Here is a 20,344-nt window from a genome sequence, read left to right on the forward strand (position 1 = left end):
AATACACCGCGGCAGATCAACGATTTTATGACTTGCCTCACTGCGCTAACTGCTTTAATAAGTTGTGACTTATCGCCTCGATCTCGCTGTAGTTGTCATTAAATTCAACAAGCAGGTATTACGGCTAATACCGTTCGCTTATTACACGTCTCAGCCATTACTTAATAAAATAATACAACGAACAAGTGAACTATTGACCGAGGCCGGCAATCAGCAGTCATTAATACCGGATAGTGGGTTGCCAATCCCACATCGCAATTGATTGATGGTTTAATACGGACATAATTGTCGTACCGCGATTGGTCACGAGAAGATATCATCGTTGCCTCCGGCCGTATGACTTCAGTTTCAGAATGCACAAGCTTACCGCTTCCTTGATTATGTATTTTGATTGCCGACGACGTGTTTAAACCCATACATGCATAAATTACGTTCCTGAAAGAATACTATTTTGTCAGTGTTATGTTTTTCTTTTATCACGGCCGTCGGTTATCTATTCGTTGGTTAGGTATAGACGAGTAGCTGCACTTTTTTCGAAAGCAATTTTGTGTTTCCGTGTGCCACTAAAATGACTGACCGCGCATTAACATTTGTTAACTCTATTCTTTCACGCGTGGTATAGAATATTAAAGGCAATTTACAGTTTGAATAAACAAGCAATAAGATTGAATCTGCCTCACCATAATGGGCGCCTAGTTAACAATGTAGGCAGTAACTTACATTATTTACAATACATTATTTAATAGTGATTTATCATTTTTACTAATAACTTAACAAGCTGCGCCTGCGAATTAGTCACGAACCCTTGTTATTTGACATGTTAATAAGATTTACATATAACTTTATAGGTTACTTAGAAACGCCTCTTAAATTATGACGCCACGTTATTGAGATGCACTTTTACAATAATAAAGGTATTGTTTTAAATAGCATTAATTAATACCTAACTCAGACACCATTTTATTATTAGTCATAAGGGCATAATTAATATATGGCATGTGCTAATTGTTCAATTACGTATGATTTAATTACAGCTGCCACTATCGACTCGGAATAAAAAAAAACCTAAAACAGTTAAACTAAGTATTTTTGTAATTGTCAATGTTCAAATCGTCTGGCATCGAAGCGACAACTTTTACGACATTATTAACATGCTCAATTGATAAATATCACGGAAAAATTCACACCAATTTATCTGCCTACTACCAAACTAAGAAAAGATTTTAATATGGGTACAAGTAGCCAGACTAACTACAAAGGATGTTCACTACAAACATAAACTACGTACCTACCTAACTACGTACTTCTGCTAACTACTGCTTCTAAATGCGAAAGTTAGTGAGTGCGTGTGTGTGTTACTGTGTGAGTTGTATTCTTTCAGGCTAAAATTACAGGACTGGATTAACTTTCTTATGTAAATGGCTGAATCTTAGAAATAAACACAGTCTATCTACTTATTATGCTGATATTCTCGCGGGATCGGAATTCTCACATAACATTATTACAGAACGCTAAATGTAGAAATTTTGCCTAGGGTATTTCTTCATGCAACTTAACGAAACTTGACTGGTTGAAAACCTTTAAGTGGACAAGTTTTGTACTTATAGTTATCTCAATGTTTGTCAATTGTTTCTTTATTTGTATATAATAAAGTATTTACATACTTACATACAATCAGAGGGAATTCCAATGAGAATTTAGTAAATCATCATCAAACAGCCGAGCTAATAATTCACGTGAAACTGCGGGTAAAAGCAAGTGTTTTAAAAATGAAAGTCAGATTTTTTTTAACTTAAAACAAGTAAGGACCTCTTTGGCGTAGTCTTTCGACCCTAAGATGACTCAACTCCAAAAAAAAAGAAGACGGCCAAGCTCCAACCGCTATACAACATCATAGCCCGCGAATTCCAACTAAAGGTACAAGATGTGAGTTCCAAACAGGGAGCCAACGAGACCGGCGTGCCCCGTGACCCGTGACCACGCAGCGGAGCGTGGCCGATCCGATCGACCTCATTGCCGCCAATTGCACTTATCACCGTAAATGAAGGTGATAAATTATCAAATAACAATGTGTTCATGTTTATTAGCCGCCTTTTGTTTTGTCTGCGTTGTGGGAAATCTAATTTAGAAACCAGATAAAGTAAAGCTGCGATCTCTGCGGCTGCGAGAACCGCGGCTTGAAATCAAAAATGCCAGTATAAGCGGTATACACCGGTACCTACATAAACTGTACTGGTATTTTACCGGTACATGAAAGAAAGCCTTGAAATTAGTACTTATTAAAGCATTATTTAATACTGGTATTTTTAGTTCCTGTGACAACCCCTCACATGATGTATGTTGATGACTTTTTTATAAAACAAAAATTCACAATCAATTTTACATTTCACATGCATTGCCCTAAATAACGAATATCATAAGCATCTAGCTGATGCAAAATCGGTACCAGTGCGGACTGCATCATAGATGAGAACCCCTAAATGACAGTTATGGCCATAACCCCTAAAAATATTAGATTAACTTTAATACAAAGTTTCACCTTCAAAAAGAAACGCGAGCACGATATTGTGCAGAGTTCAATGAATCCACATTCTTTAAGGCGTTAGTGCTGTATCATTACTACATATTAAAAAAGGAAGTGCCGCTACATTTAATGTAGTTACGCTGTGACCCGTGTTCGAATTTTCCTTAAAATAAAAGAATTTTTCCGGTTTCACTTGAACGTTCAATTCCTAAATAAAGTAGTAATTAAGGAAAAGGGAGATGACGCGCGCGCGGCTTTTGTATAATTCACAAAAACAAAAACATTTAAACGAAAAGCCTTTAGTGAATTGACCTAAATTCAAACACCTTCGAAACACGAATAATCCACATTTTCAAGAAACTTATGGGTGTAAGTGTAGGTCAGAAAACAAGCTGAGGATTACGGGACAGATTAACGGCCCACACATGCATTTATTGCGTAAGTTATAGCTTAATACAAAATAAACTTACTTTAAAAAATACGTTAAATACGAAAAATATTGCTAAGTAATAAAATAAACAACGTTCGCCCACTCGCCGTCCGTGTCCGAAATCTCTCGCCACATTATACCAAGGAAACAATACAGACAAGAAGACAATACAGTACCTACTTAGATCTTACGAAAGTCTACAGCAAATTATTAAAAGGACATATTCATACCGTATCGTCATAGTCTCTATAGCTTACATACGTCTCTTTGCAGGTCACAGACTAGCTTCCTCTCAAAAACAGAGGACTTTAACAGTAGTTCCCCTCCAGCCCAATACGTACCTATTAAGAATCTCACACACTCAATTGAACAGGTCCGCATTCACACCATGAAGTATTGTAGCACACAGGTACAGGTTACACATTACAATAGGAATCTTTGGAGCAACACATTTATAGCTTTCCTAAATCTAAAATACAGGAAGATCTAATGCAGTTGATGTCTATAGCGTCGTAATCGTAACCCAGCATTTCCTTAGTGCGCTATGCAGTATAGAAACTATGTTAGCTGGTAACCGAAAATGTTTAATGTTTGAAACACATTCGTGAGCTTTTACCGATGTTTGCACTCGCCAATGATAAACCGCATACCGCTAGCTGATATATTTTATGAAAACAATTTGAATAACACTTACCTTTCGAAGAAGAAGATGAAATAGTGCAGAAATTAGGGATTACGTACTAGATATAATTATTTTTGAGCATGCAGGTTTTTTTCTATTAATTATACCTACGTATGCTATAGCATTAGTACTAATTAAAATTTTAGTGAAATAGTTTGCCATGAATAACTTAGTAATAAAGAAGTATTCAAAAGGATTGTCCGTCCTCTGATCATTATAATAGCCCATAGGTTCCTCAAAGTGTTGTAGGTACGCGTCGGCCTGCAGGTTTCTCATGATGGCCAGCAAAAAGCCAAAGTAACGGGCCCACCGATATGGTTGGATTTAATAAAGCGCCTTTCCCTATAAGGGGAGACGCAGTGGCCGCGGTGGGGACAAGCATGTATCGATATCGACAATTTACACAATATTATTTCATGTAGGTGTTGTAAGTGAATACAGGAAAAGCATCACTAATAAGCTTCATCATTTAAAGCGAGCGATGATTTTAAAGTCAACTTTTCAGAGCAAAAAATAACACTTGAAGTTCGCCAGTTTTGCTGCATCAAGTCTTTCCAGCGAGTCGAAATCAGTCATTGCGATAAAATTGAAATTTGGAGTTATTTTGGCATGTACACCCTCTGTTAACGAGACTTAACGGCATTAAATTCAGGCACATAGCCAAATGCTTGTAAGTCATGTACGTACAGACGCACCGCACACCGCACCTATTAGCTTTTGATATTGACTGTCATGAGCTGATTTATTTGTGAAATTGAGATAAAGAATATCATCGATATTAACTGATGTCTTGCCTAGAAAACCATCGAGTCCTGGAATAGAGCTTAAACCAGGTCCCGTCAAGGCAATACAACTATGATTGAATGCAGTACGCAGCGCTGCTGTCTGTGTGCTGCATACATTAAACGCATCCATACTAAAGTACAATTCGTTCCGGATTACAAATTATACAATAAAATTTAAGTAACAAGTAACTAGTAATATTTAATACTTATTAAAACAGCCATACTAAAGGTACGTCTACTTGACAAGCTTTTAGGCACTTCAGAGGTTAAAATTAATAATGGAAGTTAAAGTTCGAGATTCTCCTGAAAACTGCGCAGAACCGCGCAGGCCGAGTATAAAAGCGTTAACTAGCTATAAAGAAGAACGTTAAAGTCACAAAACTAAAAACATTTTCGAGATATTACTCATTGGCAGCAAGGTTTCGAAACTATTGTTTCTACAATATGTTCGACATATGAAACACATTTTCTTCGGTCTATTTCCGTTGTAGTCGCTGTTTACTTTACAGTTCAGTTTTTGCAAACGCTCCAGATTTAAAACAAAGTTTGGAGGACATTTTCCGGTGCATTGTAACTAGGAAATTTGAAACAAATTTAAAGTTGAACAAAGTACTTGCTTTATTAACTATACCGTTTTATACTTTGAATACTAAGCGCCCGAACTATAGTCTAGTGACATCCACATCGTTAAGACTGATTCCATCATGGTTTCAGTACGTGACCGATGTCTCGTACGGCTCTTTTGATCGACAATCAATATCATTCAACGTTCAATTTATCTTAAGATTTACGTTCACATTGTTGAATTCCTGACAATTATCCAGATGATCTACGAGAATAAATATGGAATCAACATTGACAAGTATAAATAGTCGTAAGCGGATTTTGCTTGATTTTACAACGTCTGATACTTATTTGAGCGTATTATTGTGTATTTGCTAAGCGGAGTATCGTTAAAATAATATACTGTTATATACTGGCTGTCGAGACTGCAACAATGATTTATTATATCTTGTGACACTTTCTAGAAAAAATGGAGTATATAACTATCGCGGCACGCGTTCACTCCCTTCTTGACTTGAATACTCAAAGGTTCATTCCCAGATATCTGAAGAGAAACATGTTGTATTAAAATATCTAAAAGTAATAAAAAATGAAAACATGAAAAAAGTATTATCTGAGTATTTCCGCCCCACAACTATACTTACAAAGCTTCTTAAGAGACACGCTTTCTGCAGTATACTAAAACACTACGTAATTTTATGCTTGACCTAACCCCCATGGTACGTTGTAGTTAATTATTATCAAACCGAACTGCTTCGATGTTGAAATTCTGTAAAATCTGATTACGTATATGCCCTAGTACCGAGAAACGCCGAAGGATATAATTGTTTCTAGTTCTCACCGCACGCCATTAACAGTGCTTCACAACTTGGTAGCAAGAAAACCATTACCTCCATTACGATTACTTTGAGTGCTCGTTTCTAGAAAATTCTCGTGTACTTAAGTGTGATTAAGCTATTGCTAAGTATAATGATTTTTAAAGAAATGCAGACTGCCAATATATACCTAAATAATCATAATATAAACATAACCCAAACGTACATTGTCTTTTTTGTTTGTGTGTATTTATTCTACAAGTTTCCATAATTATTTCACGTTTGCATTGATTTCCGGTTTTTGATTGTCCTTGCTAAGTAAACAGAAAAGAGCAGCTTGCGGAGAATAAACGAAATAAACAAAAAAAGGGATTTTCCCACACTAAATTGAAGATCGTTAGAATCTTGCGATATTATGGTACTCAAATTTACATATTTGATTTTAACTCAATTCTAAAAGGTGCCTTGGAGGCACTACAGTATCGACATAAATCCCTAGAAGGAATTACATAATTAAGTAGGAACATGTGTCATCAGGTTCAACGAACTCTGTATGCCGAATAAAGAATTGTAGAAACGTGCTTCGCAAATGAGCCTGAAACGGTACGATGCGAATGAATGGACTACACACATACTCGTTGGAGTCTGCCAAACACATCAGTGGCAGTCGACCGATATAAAACAGTGATTCGTAACCTTACAAAAGTGAAATGATTAAAAAACAGGAGCGTACGGTTGAACGCTTCTACTTAGTAGCATTAAGAACTTACGAAATGGAAATATCTATAAATGACGTATGAAACATAACTGGAGAAATAAGTGTCAATGAGTGATAGAGCCTGTAACAGTGGAGCAACCCTGACACGAGTCACCAAATGAAGCAGGCTGCCAGCCTTGCCTCTACATGTATGACAAACGCCATTTAATTCTACAGAGCTCGTTGAAACTCTTCTGACAACGATCTCTCGTAGACATTACACCTTTTGAACAAAAGGAAGGAATGCTTAGACAAATTTTAAAGATAGCCTCGTTTAGTATGTCCCCTGGAGCAAAAGTACGTTTTAACTTGCAGCCACTCTAGTTAACAACTGGATCTTATGAATAACAATCTCCCGTTTAATCTACCAGGGACAGATTTATAGTAGTAGAGGTATGTGTACGGAATTGTTTTCGACTGGGTTGTTTATTCACATCCAACTTGAGTTGATTTACGCCTAACTTGTAAGTTATTAATTTGTCTCAACCAAAACAAGTCTTGCGAGCGCCAGTAAGTATTTAAGTTAGGCGATAAGTGTTATTGCAAACAATACTGAAAGCCTCCTAAATGCTCTTGACAGGGAGTGCTTAATATGTTACTTTGATTTATAAATCACATGGTCTAAAATAAAATTCACCGTTGCTCTTTAAATTTTACATCGACAGCTACCAAGAAGTGAAAATCTGGTCAAATGGCAATCAAAAACTTTATAATGGCATTAAAACTATTCGGTTATGTTAACGCCAGCTTTACCGATATTAACTTTCAACAGATACAGTTTTAATTGGACTTTCTCATACGAACGGAATGATATTATATTGTTATTGATGTATAACATGTAGAGCAGTTTATTTCCAATGTTTAAAAGAAGAAGCAACGTTTTGCCAATTTATGTTTCTTTGCATCTCTAGTAGTCGTTATTATTTCAAGCCTTAGAACTTCCTTGCTTAATGATAGTGTATGTAGTTTAACGGTACTTACATCTGGATGTTCTTTGACTGGTACGTATACTTTTTCTGTAAGTGTGGTGACCATGCCTTCAGCTTCTGGTAGAATAAGTGGTTCCTTCTTAACGCCATTTATTTGAAATAGACTCGCCCGCACTTTTGCTATTTCTGTAACGAAGAGAAAACAGTTATGAGCAACATGAAAAGTTATGTTTGTGACTTCTACATAAATTTTGTAGATAAAACATGTCATATTAGTTTCGATAATTTTAGGAGACCGCCCAAACATTTGCTCGCCAAGATAAAATTTAATGCGCCGTAGAAAATTTAGTTTTATGAGACCTTATTACGCCTCTAGGAAAACTAATAAATGCCTTCAATAATTAGATTTACAGCAAGACCTACTTGGATTGTGTACATTAGTGTTCGGATATATCATCATTTAGTTAAGAGTACAAACGAAAAGAAGCCAGTTGCGTTGAACACAGAACTCCGCTACCAATAAGGGTTTCTGTAGCTGTACTTCGCATGCTTAGTCCCGGATTCGACGGATACTTACTTATTTTGCCGTATATTTCAGGAGTCGAATTCATTTTACAAAAATATTGTAAATATATCCAAATTTACTATATTTCCGTAGTTTTGTTTGATGTTTCTGGAATTTGGGTCGGGAACTAATCCTTCCCACGCTAGCCTAATTAATATAGATAACTGTAACTTGTGCATCTTTAAGGCTAAACTAAGCAAATTTTTCGATGCTAAAAATCGTTTGAACCACTTAAACTTGACAAAGCATTAATTTTCCATTTATGATATCATTTAATTGATAAATCGAAGCCTCTATCTCATAATTACATGACACACTTCCATACTCTGTCATTAAAGCTGATGCAACAGCTAAAAACAATCGCATTGGAGTAGTTGCTGAGATGTAACATTTAACAGATGTCGTGCTTAAGATAACTTATACCCTTAGGTATTCATAAAAAGTTAAAGACTTAATTATAGTTGAAGCGTATACGTATTTTAAATAAATTGATCAGTTCAGGCGTTACTTTACGGAGGTGCATATCAATGAACCACATCCATTTACCTAACTACTTCGCAACCACCATAGTTCATTCAATTAAGTAATTGTTAATGTCTGGCAAGAGCATAGAAAGAATGACAGATGAAAACACACAAGTATAAGATAATAGGGGCTATAAACCATAGTAAAAGATGACAAGTTGGTTCACTACGAACAAAAGTACATCGCGTGGCTTAATTGTGTGCGCGCCCTTTGGCGGCGGTACGCACGCACCCGCCGCACGCACACACTGATAATTTAAGGAGGATTGAGTTTTCTTTAGTCAAGGCTTCGCTGCCGTCGGTGTCGTACTTTTCGATTTTAGCTCGCTCGTCTTGCGCTGAGATGATCACCTTTTACGTTCGCGTACTCGTACTTACGTATTTTTTGTATTAGGTATAGTAGTAAATTAGTAGTATATAAGTGTAGTGTAAGAGTTTCGTGCAAGGACACAAAAAAAAATAGATACCTACCTACCTATAAACAATATAGTTATAGTATTATGTGTAGGTATAAGCATGAGTAGTATGTACATATACAGTCGCCATCGCCATTCCGGTGAATTTATAAATAATATTTTTAAATTGAGTATAATAATAATAATATAACGGCATAGAATTAAGTTAACTTTCGTACTAAAATTATTTGCCGGTAGGTAATTAATCTAAAATAGACGTCGACAACCCTAAGCGTCCGCGCCGGAGTAGGCGTTAAGTCTCCTAAAGGGTCGGAGTGGACTTACTTCTCCTCTTTTACTATGCTATAACCTACTCATAAAGCTTATTTCCAGACGATTTCCATTAAACATCTTAGGCATTTTCTTGAAGTTGTCAGGCACCAAGACATTATAAGACGCTTCTATTGTAAAGGATGAGTGTTTGTTTATGAATAGCATAGCAAAATAAATAATTTTCCATTAATTTTCGTACGAGTATCAACAAACAAACATAAATTGCCTTTTCGACAGTTTATTATTACAATGATTTACATCAAGATTTTTAATTAACAAGCCCTATTATGACGTACTGATTATTAATGAACTTGCAGTTCTTTTCTATTTAATTAAGTTTATGATATTACTTATTTATGATGATTAGATTAGATTACATTATGTTTAAAACTTCTTTTTAGCAGTCTTATGGCGTTATTAATAGACCGAACGCATGATTCACTGTAATTAAATATATAAACATTGACATTCGACCACAATTTTAGCGACAAAATGAAAGTACATTTTCTAGTTTTAAAAATTCGGCTTTTAATTGTTTCTAATTATATTTACGGAGTGTAGCCAAATCGTATAAAATTCGAATAAGTTTTAGTTAAAAAAAAATTATACTTTTTGCTGTCTGTATTTTCTGTTCATTTTCCTTGCATTGTCATCCAAACTATTACATATCTGTACCGAGTTTCAAATCGATGCTATTTACCGTCTACAAATTCTATCTTACAAAGACGATCCTGGAAGGCCTACCAGAATTTTCCTATCAGATTAATGCCTTATAACCAGATTAAGATAAATAAATATGCCTGATTTTGTCTCAACCGGAGAAACCAGAAAGTGGTCGAAAAATAGTGTGCGAAATTGGAAACTAAAAGAACTTACATTCGTACGAATGATACAAGTTAAATAGGTAAATCAAGTCCCGTCCCTTCCCTTGTAACGTTATAATTTGACGCGACTCTCAACTTATGTGATTGATCAATTCTCCACGTCTTCACTTCAATAGAACTGTTTAAGGGTCTAATCAGCTCGCAATTAAAAGTTGGCAACCCCACTGTTGCTTGGACGCTACTTATCACCCTTATCCGCAAAGAATCTGGTGAGTCATCGCGTAATTTTCGGCAGCCGAATAAGGAATACCATATGCTTATGCGATGCGCATAAAAAGTGTGTCAAATCTTGACACAGGCACAATAAGAGCGGGTAAATTGCATATATTGCTTGTAGTTTTATTTTAACGTTGATGTTACTTAACGGTACGAAATAATGGAAAGTGCACGTATTGCTGATTTTTGCAAATTATTGAGGATGACAGATTCAGATTCAAGACTGCTCGCTCATTTCGCGTTTCGCTTGTATGAAATTAAACGCAAAAATTACAGGCACGTGGAGTTTTCTAGCTTAGTGCTCTAGGTTAACAATACGCCGGCCACTCGGCAATCTACTGGTGTCTATGAGTGGTGGTGCTCATTTAACATCGGTGACGCAATTACTTGTTATCAAAATTTGAAAAAAAAAATTGGATACACTGCTGTTCTTAAGAACAGAATATTTTTTACAGGTTTTTTGTTGAACGTAGGAGGATGAATCAGATTTTCTCCATGTACTTATATTAAGTAAGACAGAAAGTCGTTGGTCAAGTACTTCTCTTGTCGCTCTCGAGAGCAGGACAAATGAAAGTTTCGCATTTATTGCTTAAAATGAATTAACCCTTAATATAATTAAATATATTCATTTTCGTAATCAATAATCGTATTTCACGAAATTAAATCTTTTTTTATATATTTTTGCACAGTTGTCATTTTGTGGTTATTTCCACGCCATAAAAATTGTATGTACAATCAATGAAACTGGCCATAATCCTCCATTCACAAACACCGTGATTGGCTGTTTAGGGGTTTCCAGAGTAAATTAAAAAAAATAAACTTTAATCCCTTGAGATTCAGTCCCAATATGCAGACTAAAGTAACGAACTTTTTAAACTCAAAGTTTTATTAAGTATTCAATAATCGTTGTTATTCACTTATAAGTGATATGGCGGATCTTTTTCCTATCATTAAATAAAAATTATTAATAGCAACCGTTGAACGTAGGGTCTGCCCCATGAGCCCCTGTTGCTTCGGTTGAAGGCAGCCTGTTTTTTTTATTCGACTGGATGGAAAACGAGCAAGTGGGTCTCCTGATGGTAAGAGATCACCACCACCCATAGACACCTGCAACACCAGGGGGATTGCAGATGTGTTGCCAACCTAGACGCCTAAGATGGGATACCTCAAGTGCCAGTAATTTCACCGGCTGTCTTACACTCCACGCCGAAACACAACAGTTCAAGCACTGCTGCTTCACGGCAGGATTAGTGAGCAAGCCTGTGTCCACCGTGAACCCACGAACACATGAATATTGCCAACTTAGTAACTTAGCTAAGCACAAAGATGGTTCACGTATCCAATCGAAAACTTCACAACAGATTCTCGATTAAGTGCGGCTATGTCCGAACGAGTCCAGCAGGCAGCGACAATACACAGCTTTCACGCCATATAAGGGTTGCATGGAGTAAACAAGCCTATAGTCCATACGGCATACGTGTGATCAGGATCACCAATGGATTCTATATTTAATTGTCATTATTGCTCTCTCATGCATGGACCTCTAAATGGCTGAAAGCTTTTAGAATGAAAAGGTTTACTTCTTTGATAATGGACAGAATACTAATTTATGAAATGAATGCAAATCAACTACATTAAATTCAAGTATTAAAATCATTTTATGACGGGTTTTTGCAATCTTTCATTTAAATGTTCGTATGTAAAGTGTTCAAATCTCACAAGTCGAATTTTACTCACTTCTAATGTGTAGCTTACAGAGCAAATATAGCCAAGAAACAACAAACTCAAATCAATAGCTAGAAGAAAAAATATATTTGGTAAAAGTTAATATTAATTTACAAACTATAATACATTAGATGTGTTAAAAACCCAATCAACCGGAGTTTTGCTGTCTATTCGATAGTCGAAACAATTCATCAAATAATATATCGACAAGAAAATCAATTTGCTGATGTTCTTAATAACAAGGTCAGAGTAAATTAAAAAAAAGTCTTTTCATACTTGTCACAACTCTACGTTGACGGGTGTCGAAACACTTGTAATGGACGTACAACAATACAGGCTGCTTTGTGCCGGCAAATGAGGCTTCTAAATAAAAACAAAGGCGGTTTTAATAGACTGAGTTTTGACGCAGGTGTTATTGGGGGCCGTCTGTCTGTCACTCCACGTGTACATTTTTAGTTTGATTAATGCAGTCTTACTTGACGGGACCAGTTCACGTCAGAAACGTTGTCATCTAAGGCTTCAGTCTCTTGCGCAACGTTTGAAGTGCTAGAGGCGAGTGATGGGATAATGGTTTATTTACTTCGGCCAACCGCGCATTAACCGAGTTGTTTTTATAAAACTAACTAGTAGTAATTTAGTTTATTATTAAACTGCGCTTGAGCACAAGGAATAGGGTTGTTTCCTTTCTCAGTCAAGTGGAAATTGCAGCGATGCGGTATTGTAGCGTCACCATTTCAAGAATCATAGCTCACAAAAATGCACTATGTTCCGATGAGTCTTCGCACGCGTAAACTATTCGATCTGGTCATCATCATCATCATCATCACCGGCCTATCTTAGTCCACTGCTGGACATAGGCCTCTCCAGTTGCACGCCACTGAGCACGATCCTCGGCCAGTCTCATCCAGTTCTTGCCAGCTAATCTGCGAAGATCATCGCTCCACCTAGTCTGAGGGCGTCCTACGCCACGCTTGCCAATTCGCGGTCTCCACTCAAGAACTCGTTTGCCCCAGCGGTTATCGGTTCTTCGGCTGATATGGCCGGCCCACTGCCACTCGATCCCCACTGCGTCTTCGATCTGGAAGTTACAGTTAAATTCCGGGATTTTACAAAAAAAATTGATCACAAACCCACAGGTATCCTGGAAAAGCTCATGAGCCTAAAGCCAACATGCTGAAGCTTTTAGTACCTACCATAAGTACATCTAAAAAATGAAATGGGCGTGACTATGGAGGCCTTTTCTTAATACCTACATCATGAGGATGATTTATCGAATCAGGCGTTTCAAGCGTTTCTTTATAAAGTCGCGGGTGAAGAAAGTAATTGTTTCAGTTCATCATGAGGATGTGCTAGTGGACTGTTTGCTTCAGAGTTGCCAAACTATTGCCGGGCAAGAAGCGACTTTATTGTTATTAGATTATTTACAAGATAAAAATACATGCTTAAAAATTATATTTCTAGAAGTTGGCTATCTTCTAAAACACAGATGTTAGATTATGATGAATGAACAGACACAGATGTTTGATTTTCAAAGTGCCCCTTGGATAGTATTTTTTCAAACCGTTTAAGTTTCAGATGTGCAAGTGTAGGTAAGTACATTATATATTAATAGAATACGTCTGAATTCGAAGAAATTTAAAAATGGCCAAACGGACAGCCGTTCACATGACACAGGTCAAATAAACTTAATTAAATAGGTACAACAATAATCGAGGTACCTTTAATACTTCATTCCAGCTTCATTTTACTACTAAGTCGGATTACTCTAACCACAACCTCAACCATTAACCACTGATAGGTAACTCTAGTCCTAACAGGGCCATTATTATTATACTACTTAAAGAGTAAAGATGTAAATTCTGCTTATTGTTGATGTGTAATTTTTTATGGTTTCGTACCTCAACAGGCAAAAAAGCACCCTTTTGGGATCACTTTGATACCTGTCTATCCCTTAGTTTGACATCTCATCATTATTTTAAGGTTGAAGATTCCACATTCCCATTAAGAATTTAACAATATTGTCTCAGCAACACGGGTAGAGTTAAAATGTATATGAAATAATCACAGTCATCATCTCTTCCTACCGTTAAATAATAGGGTTCACGAGATCAAAATATACACTCATTAAAACCGTTGTTCGTCGTATCAAAACCTATAGGGTGATTTTTGGTCCTTTACTTGTGTTGAGACCTTATGTCCTTTTTGCCAAATTCCATAATTATATGTCAGTCGCGTCCCGTACGGCTTATGAACATGAAAGTTAAGACGAAACCCGAAAAACAAATATTTTCCATTTGTAATAAAGTTACCTACCTAACTCATCAAAGAATTATCAACAAATTTAAAAGTCACATTTAATTTTATTTAATCTGCGTATGCATTCGAAGTATGCAGAATCTATTTCTAAAAAAACATGAAACAATTTCTTCTCTTGAGTATTGCAACACTAGCATGCTTTCTGGTTACAGATAATGCAATCTCCATTGTCACCGGCCACAATGGCAGTCTGCGAGTCACCTCTTTGCATCCGTAATCCCGTCTCCCTCATTCTATTCTAATACGTTAATAAATGTATTCAGTTACATTTAAGGCACAAGATAGCATCGGCATGCGGAATCGAAACCTTTGACTTACGTGATTGGATTTTTACGTCCAACTTAACGCCTACAACCCGTTTCATGATCCCCATTAGAATACTTTTTATAGCCCCTTAGCAATCTTTTAAGTAAAGCGTTGAAATAAAAGCTATCGTCTCGTGTAAGAACAAACCCACGCCTTAACCCGATCTTTGACATTAGAACCCATTTGAATAAATCCTGTTGAAATATTGGTAAGATAATAACACCTTGCGCTCCAAATCTTAATATCACTTAGACTGTTCTAGAAGGAATGTCTTCAATTATGCTTGTTAGATGGAAGCGATAATCGTTGCGTACATCGAGTTTATGTCACTTTCCTTCTTAACACTACTCTATGGAAACTGTTAATTTTTTTCAGCGCGAACCGTAACTTGTGTTTGTGGATGCAAGTACCCGGTGTATCGTTATAAAATAACTAAGTGAAGTTGTTTGCGGTCGTAGGTACGCAGTCTAGACGGGGAAATTACACGGTGGGTAGAAGTAATTAGCAAAGTCGCTGGTAAGTGAAGAGACAATGAAGAAAGTGGTAGGTTATAATATAAGCTTACCAAGTTTAAAGTTTAATTTGTATTCAGATAGGGTGACCTCTTTCCCGACCCAGATAGTACCGAAATGAAAATACCGACCCTGCTTTTCGTGTACACGCCCATAGAAACTGACATGAGCTTCTATGCGTCGGTATTTCTATGTCGGCATTATCCGGGCCGGGAAAGAGTCTCACCCTTCAGATACAGACCTTACCACAGGCTGTTTATCATAACCCAACAGAAACTTTTTTTACAAAATTGGCTATGAAAGGACACTGAATCAAGAACCATATGTGTAGTTGTAACACGTCTTCTATGGTTTTTTGGTCTGTAAGATTTAAACGAAACATAATAAGGTAGATTTGGATAATATGCCTTTAGTGTAATATTCCCACGCGATGCAGCCATGCGCGTACGAACCGCTACGGTTAGTTAGCGCCAGCCTAGAAGTGCCGACGATAGACACGAGTCTGGGTGCGCATTTTTTCACATAACATTTTAATTCCTATTAAGTATCGGAAGTTCGAAAATGTTTCTCATACCATTTTACATCATAACGATCACTTCATTTTTTTTAATACTAACGATCGAAACTCATAATCATCAGAATTCATAATATCACTTATCATACACCTTGTTCTTATACTAATATTGGTTTTCATATATTTTCTTATAATAACGATTTAAACTCCTAATCGTTCTAATTCATAACGCCAGTATTCATAACTTTGGTAATACTAATATTTGTTTTCATATTTTTTTTAATCATAAGTGTTATTTATCCGCATTATTGACGCGCAAGGACATGAAAAATTTTCGATGGTGCGAAATGATGTATTTAAGGGAGGACTCCGTTAGGTACGACGACGAACGAAGCGAGGAGTGTTAGGTAGAACTGTGACCTTACAGCGTGCGAGCCGAGCGAGCGAAGCGAGCGTGCCACGCAAGCGGCCGGCGAAGCGCCAGGACCGAAGATATTTTTCAACTAATACTAATATAAATAATTAACGATATACTTAAGTAAATCTTATTTTGAATAGGTAGTTACTGTTATGAAAAACAATATTATGAGTTCAAACGTTTTCTTATTAATGTCATTATTAATAAGAAAATTAAGATATTCGTCTGTTATGAAGTTTTTTTTCTGAAAAACAACATTATGAGTTGAATGTGTTCTTAGTAATGACATTATGAGTAAAGAAAATATTATGAACACTGTCTGTTATGAGTTCCGATGTTAGTAATAAAAATTTATGAACAAAAACAGTATGAGGAAAAAAATGATGTAGAGTGATTATTATGAACTGAACACAAATGGGTAGTAAAATAAAAAATAGAAATAAGAATTTTATGAGAGTCAATATGGACCCCTCGAGTCTATCCAATCGGATCATGTACATAAGTTATCGTGTTAATTGCTGCATATTCAACATTAATAAAGTTATTTGCACCTTTCGTAGGCACAAGTGCAGAAGCCAGTCAAATGATTACGAGGAATGATGAAACATTCAAATAGGGATTATGTTTGATTTCTCGTCTGTATTTGCAACTACAGTGTGTTCTTTAGGATAGTGAACGAGATTTCCTGCAATGTCGTTTGCGTGGAGGTTTTTATTGAAAAATAACTCGAAATACACAAGAAGAACATTAAATTAACGCTCAGTAAAGACTCTGAAGTTATGTACGGAATGGATATAACATTTTTATTCCTTTATCTAGATAAAAGTTTTGAACACATATTTCGAATTATCGACTGCTTGCGAATTTTTATTAAATTTTCAGCTTCTGAATCCGTTTTAACTCGAAGTGAATATGTTCGCCTTTGTGCTACTCTCTACCAATTGTTGTAGCTACTTATAAACTGTTTGTGTAGTAAAAAGTTTACAATACACAATAACTTGCTTAGAATAATTAAATTCCAAAAAATAAAACGGTGACAAATTACCTGGTCATTTAGAACATAAATCAAAACAATGGTTGAAGATGAATATCTGATGAATAACAATAAAGAACAAATTGAAAGCACCACACTTCACATGATGGATGGCCGTAAGATAATCAAGACAGAACGCCAAGGTGCCGGAACAGTAGTTAAAGACAATGTACTTACTTGCCATTGCTATCGATACGACGGACAAAGTATTACTTGTAACTTTATTTTATGTTCCAGAAGCTTTTGAATGTTAATTAAAAGACCACATACGTACTAGCAAGTTTAGAACTTAAAGTTGACATGACGAGTAATACGAGTCAACTGAATTATCCCTACAATTAGCAGTTAAGTGAATGGTAGCTTTTAACAGAAGAGGAGACTTCCTGTCCCGGATGTCAAGTACCATGCACCGATGTGTTGTTGAGTACATGAATTATGCATAATAGTTAACGTACAGTTAGAGCAGTTGCAGTTGTCAATAACAAGACAAGTGAACCTCCGCAGATATCAGAGTATATTTTGATTTTAGAATAGGCACTACCAGCAAAAAGTTGTCCGGATTGATCAATGCAGCAGTGACACTAGATTGATTGAAGTGTTAATACTATTCGCGTGGGTTAATTGTTGTTCTTCTTTATTCGTAGAATGGTGACGAAATAGCTACTAGAGGTGACTCAAATACGAATGAATAATTATAACCCCCGAGTATACTTGACTTAATACAGATCGACAAACACTGGGATATGAAATTGTAGGTTAGATTATACCTAATGGAGGTTTCTCAAAAGGAAACCAGTTTGAAAATGTCAGCGCAGGTTGGCCTAACGACTGTGATTGAAATGCTTTATCGTGATATCTTAATCTATGCAAAGTCAAAGGGCGAAATGATTATGCTCACAGAATATTGATGGACATACGAAATAGTTGGAGATATAAAATTTTATGGTGAGCAGGAGCATTGACACATGAAAAGAGTTTTGTCTTCGAATGAATGATGATAATTAATTTCAATTACAAATTAAAGTTCTGAGAACCAGAAATTTTGACATCGTTATAATGCAAGTGTCACATAAATGTTAAGCGCGCCGTTAATATTTATGAATGACAGTTATTTGCCGACGTGTAGTGTTAATGAAAACATGTATGTTGTTTACACACTGTAGTAGCTGAGTTAAGAAATTGTCCGGCTTCGGAGGCGAATGAAGATAAACAGTTTACCCATCTAGCTATTGATACACAGCAAGTAGGCACACGAAAGTAAAAAGAGTGAACGACAGTTCTTCACATAGGTACCTATTTAAATGTACACATGTACTTTGTAGATGAAAGTTGGTTGAAGCTGCAAGTCACAGAAAGCATTTGATGTCAATCTAGACACGAAATCAATTGTTGGGCCATCATCCTTACCATATTTTTGAAAGAAAAATGTTAACACGGACGATTTATTTGATGGCGCATTAGAAGTTTCCGAGTGCGGTATTTCGATACTAAAACAAGCATTCATGAAGAAAATGCGTTGTTGAGGAAATTACGAGTATGTACAGCATTAGCAAATTATTAAATGACTTAAGTATAGGCTTATGAATAACTTTCTAACCGTAGTTCCAAGTTTCCACACAGCTTATTGCCGGTTTCACAAAAGATACCAGCACAGAAGCGTAAACTTAACTTAACACGTAGTCGGCACTCTTCGACGTGGTGCTACGTTTAAAACGTATTGAATATCGCGGCGTATAGAATCGTTCTAACACTTTCCAAGCGGAGTAGCGATTGTTTGTTTTCATAGAAACTGTGGACTCAAGATTTACAGCCTATTTGTAAGAATTTACGCGTCGACTCGAGTAAATAGCGTACTGGTCGGGAGCAGCTAAATGTGTCGAATTTAAAGCTGAACCAATGAACGGCGTTCCGCGCCTGCGCTTTTAGAATGCAGGCCACGTTGTATTATTATTTATTCTCCGAACACTGTCTGTAGTTGACGGTTCTTTTATTATAGCTATTAAAGCTTTAGCGCAAACCAACGATTTTCCTGATATATCGCCTAATATTTGTTTTTCACGGTTTACTTACTGGACCAAACGCAAATAGGACGGGGTTTACAGTTAGGTAAACAAATTTTCTCTTTAAATGTATTACTTTCAAACAAAGGAAATAGTTTGCAACGAGCATAAGAAACCAGTTTGATCTAAGTATATGCACTAACTTCTTTATTCCATAGATGTGTGTAAAATAGCATAGGTACGCATTACGAGTATTGCTGAAAATATAGAATATTAAAACATTTAGATGTTACTAAGTACCTACAGTTAATAGTTATCATATTTATTGAATGCTATACAATAGAAGATAAAATTGAATAATAGCCAAAGGCACACTGTACATACACGCAAAATTGACAAAGACCTATAAACTCGCAAGTGTTGTGTTGTGTTGACGGAACTAAGACCGCGTAACGAACTGGTGAATTACGAATAGGTAGATATTGAAATTAAACAAGCCGAAGCCATTTTTTCATTACAAAATAAATGGGGACAGAGGAAGCACTATACTTGACCACAATATGTTTAATAGTTTGCGACTTTTATGCATCATATCCCACGTTCAATGTATAATAGAAAATTTATTACCTCCGGTGTAACTAGGACTATGACGGGTCTATAAAAATTGCGCAGACCAGATGGCAGTTAATAAAAACTAAACGAACAACAACCAATAAAGTTTCAAAGACGCGTGGAGGAAATTGACACCTAATAAAAATACGTAAATACAGTACATACATGCTAAGTCCATATTTTTAGGACGCAAAAGCGGTAAACTGGCAAACAATACGCTGTCAGTAGGGCGGAACCCATATTCAATGAGGCCTGGTGGGCGTATCTAATATAGTATTCAACAGGTAGTTTCATATCGATGACAAATATTGACAACTTGAGTTGAACGACAAAGTACCTACCTAAACGGTTCAACTAGACAAACCACGATTTCGTGTTTGATCTTGATCGACAAACAACGACGATATTCCAATGTGGCAACAATGCACAAGTTTCAACGTGTTGAAATATTCCTTGTACGATTTTTGGCAGTAAAAGCTGCAGCCGTACACTATGGACAAAACGT

General features: G+C 36.3%; 1 protein-coding gene across 9 annotated transcripts in view; it reads right to left on the minus strand.

The window, feature by feature from the left end:
* The window catches only part of how (protein held out wings), a 71,102-nt gene that overhangs the window by 14,335 nt on the left and 36,423 nt on the right, over window positions 1-20,344 (minus strand). For all 9 annotated transcript variants that reach the window (XM_074096203.1, XM_074096208.1, XM_074096206.1 and 6 more), the window contains exon 2: window positions 7,539-7,672. In XM_074096203.1, the coding sequence (XP_073952304.1) occupies window positions 7,539-7,672 (134 nt within the window). The remainder of the gene's footprint in view (window positions 1-7,538; window positions 7,673-20,344) is intronic.

The sequence above is a fragment of the Choristoneura fumiferana genome, chromosome 13 (assembly GCF_025370935.1).
Source record: "Choristoneura fumiferana chromosome 13, NRCan_CFum_1, whole genome shotgun sequence".
Taxonomy (NCBI): domain Eukaryota; kingdom Metazoa; phylum Arthropoda; class Insecta; order Lepidoptera; family Tortricidae; genus Choristoneura; species Choristoneura fumiferana.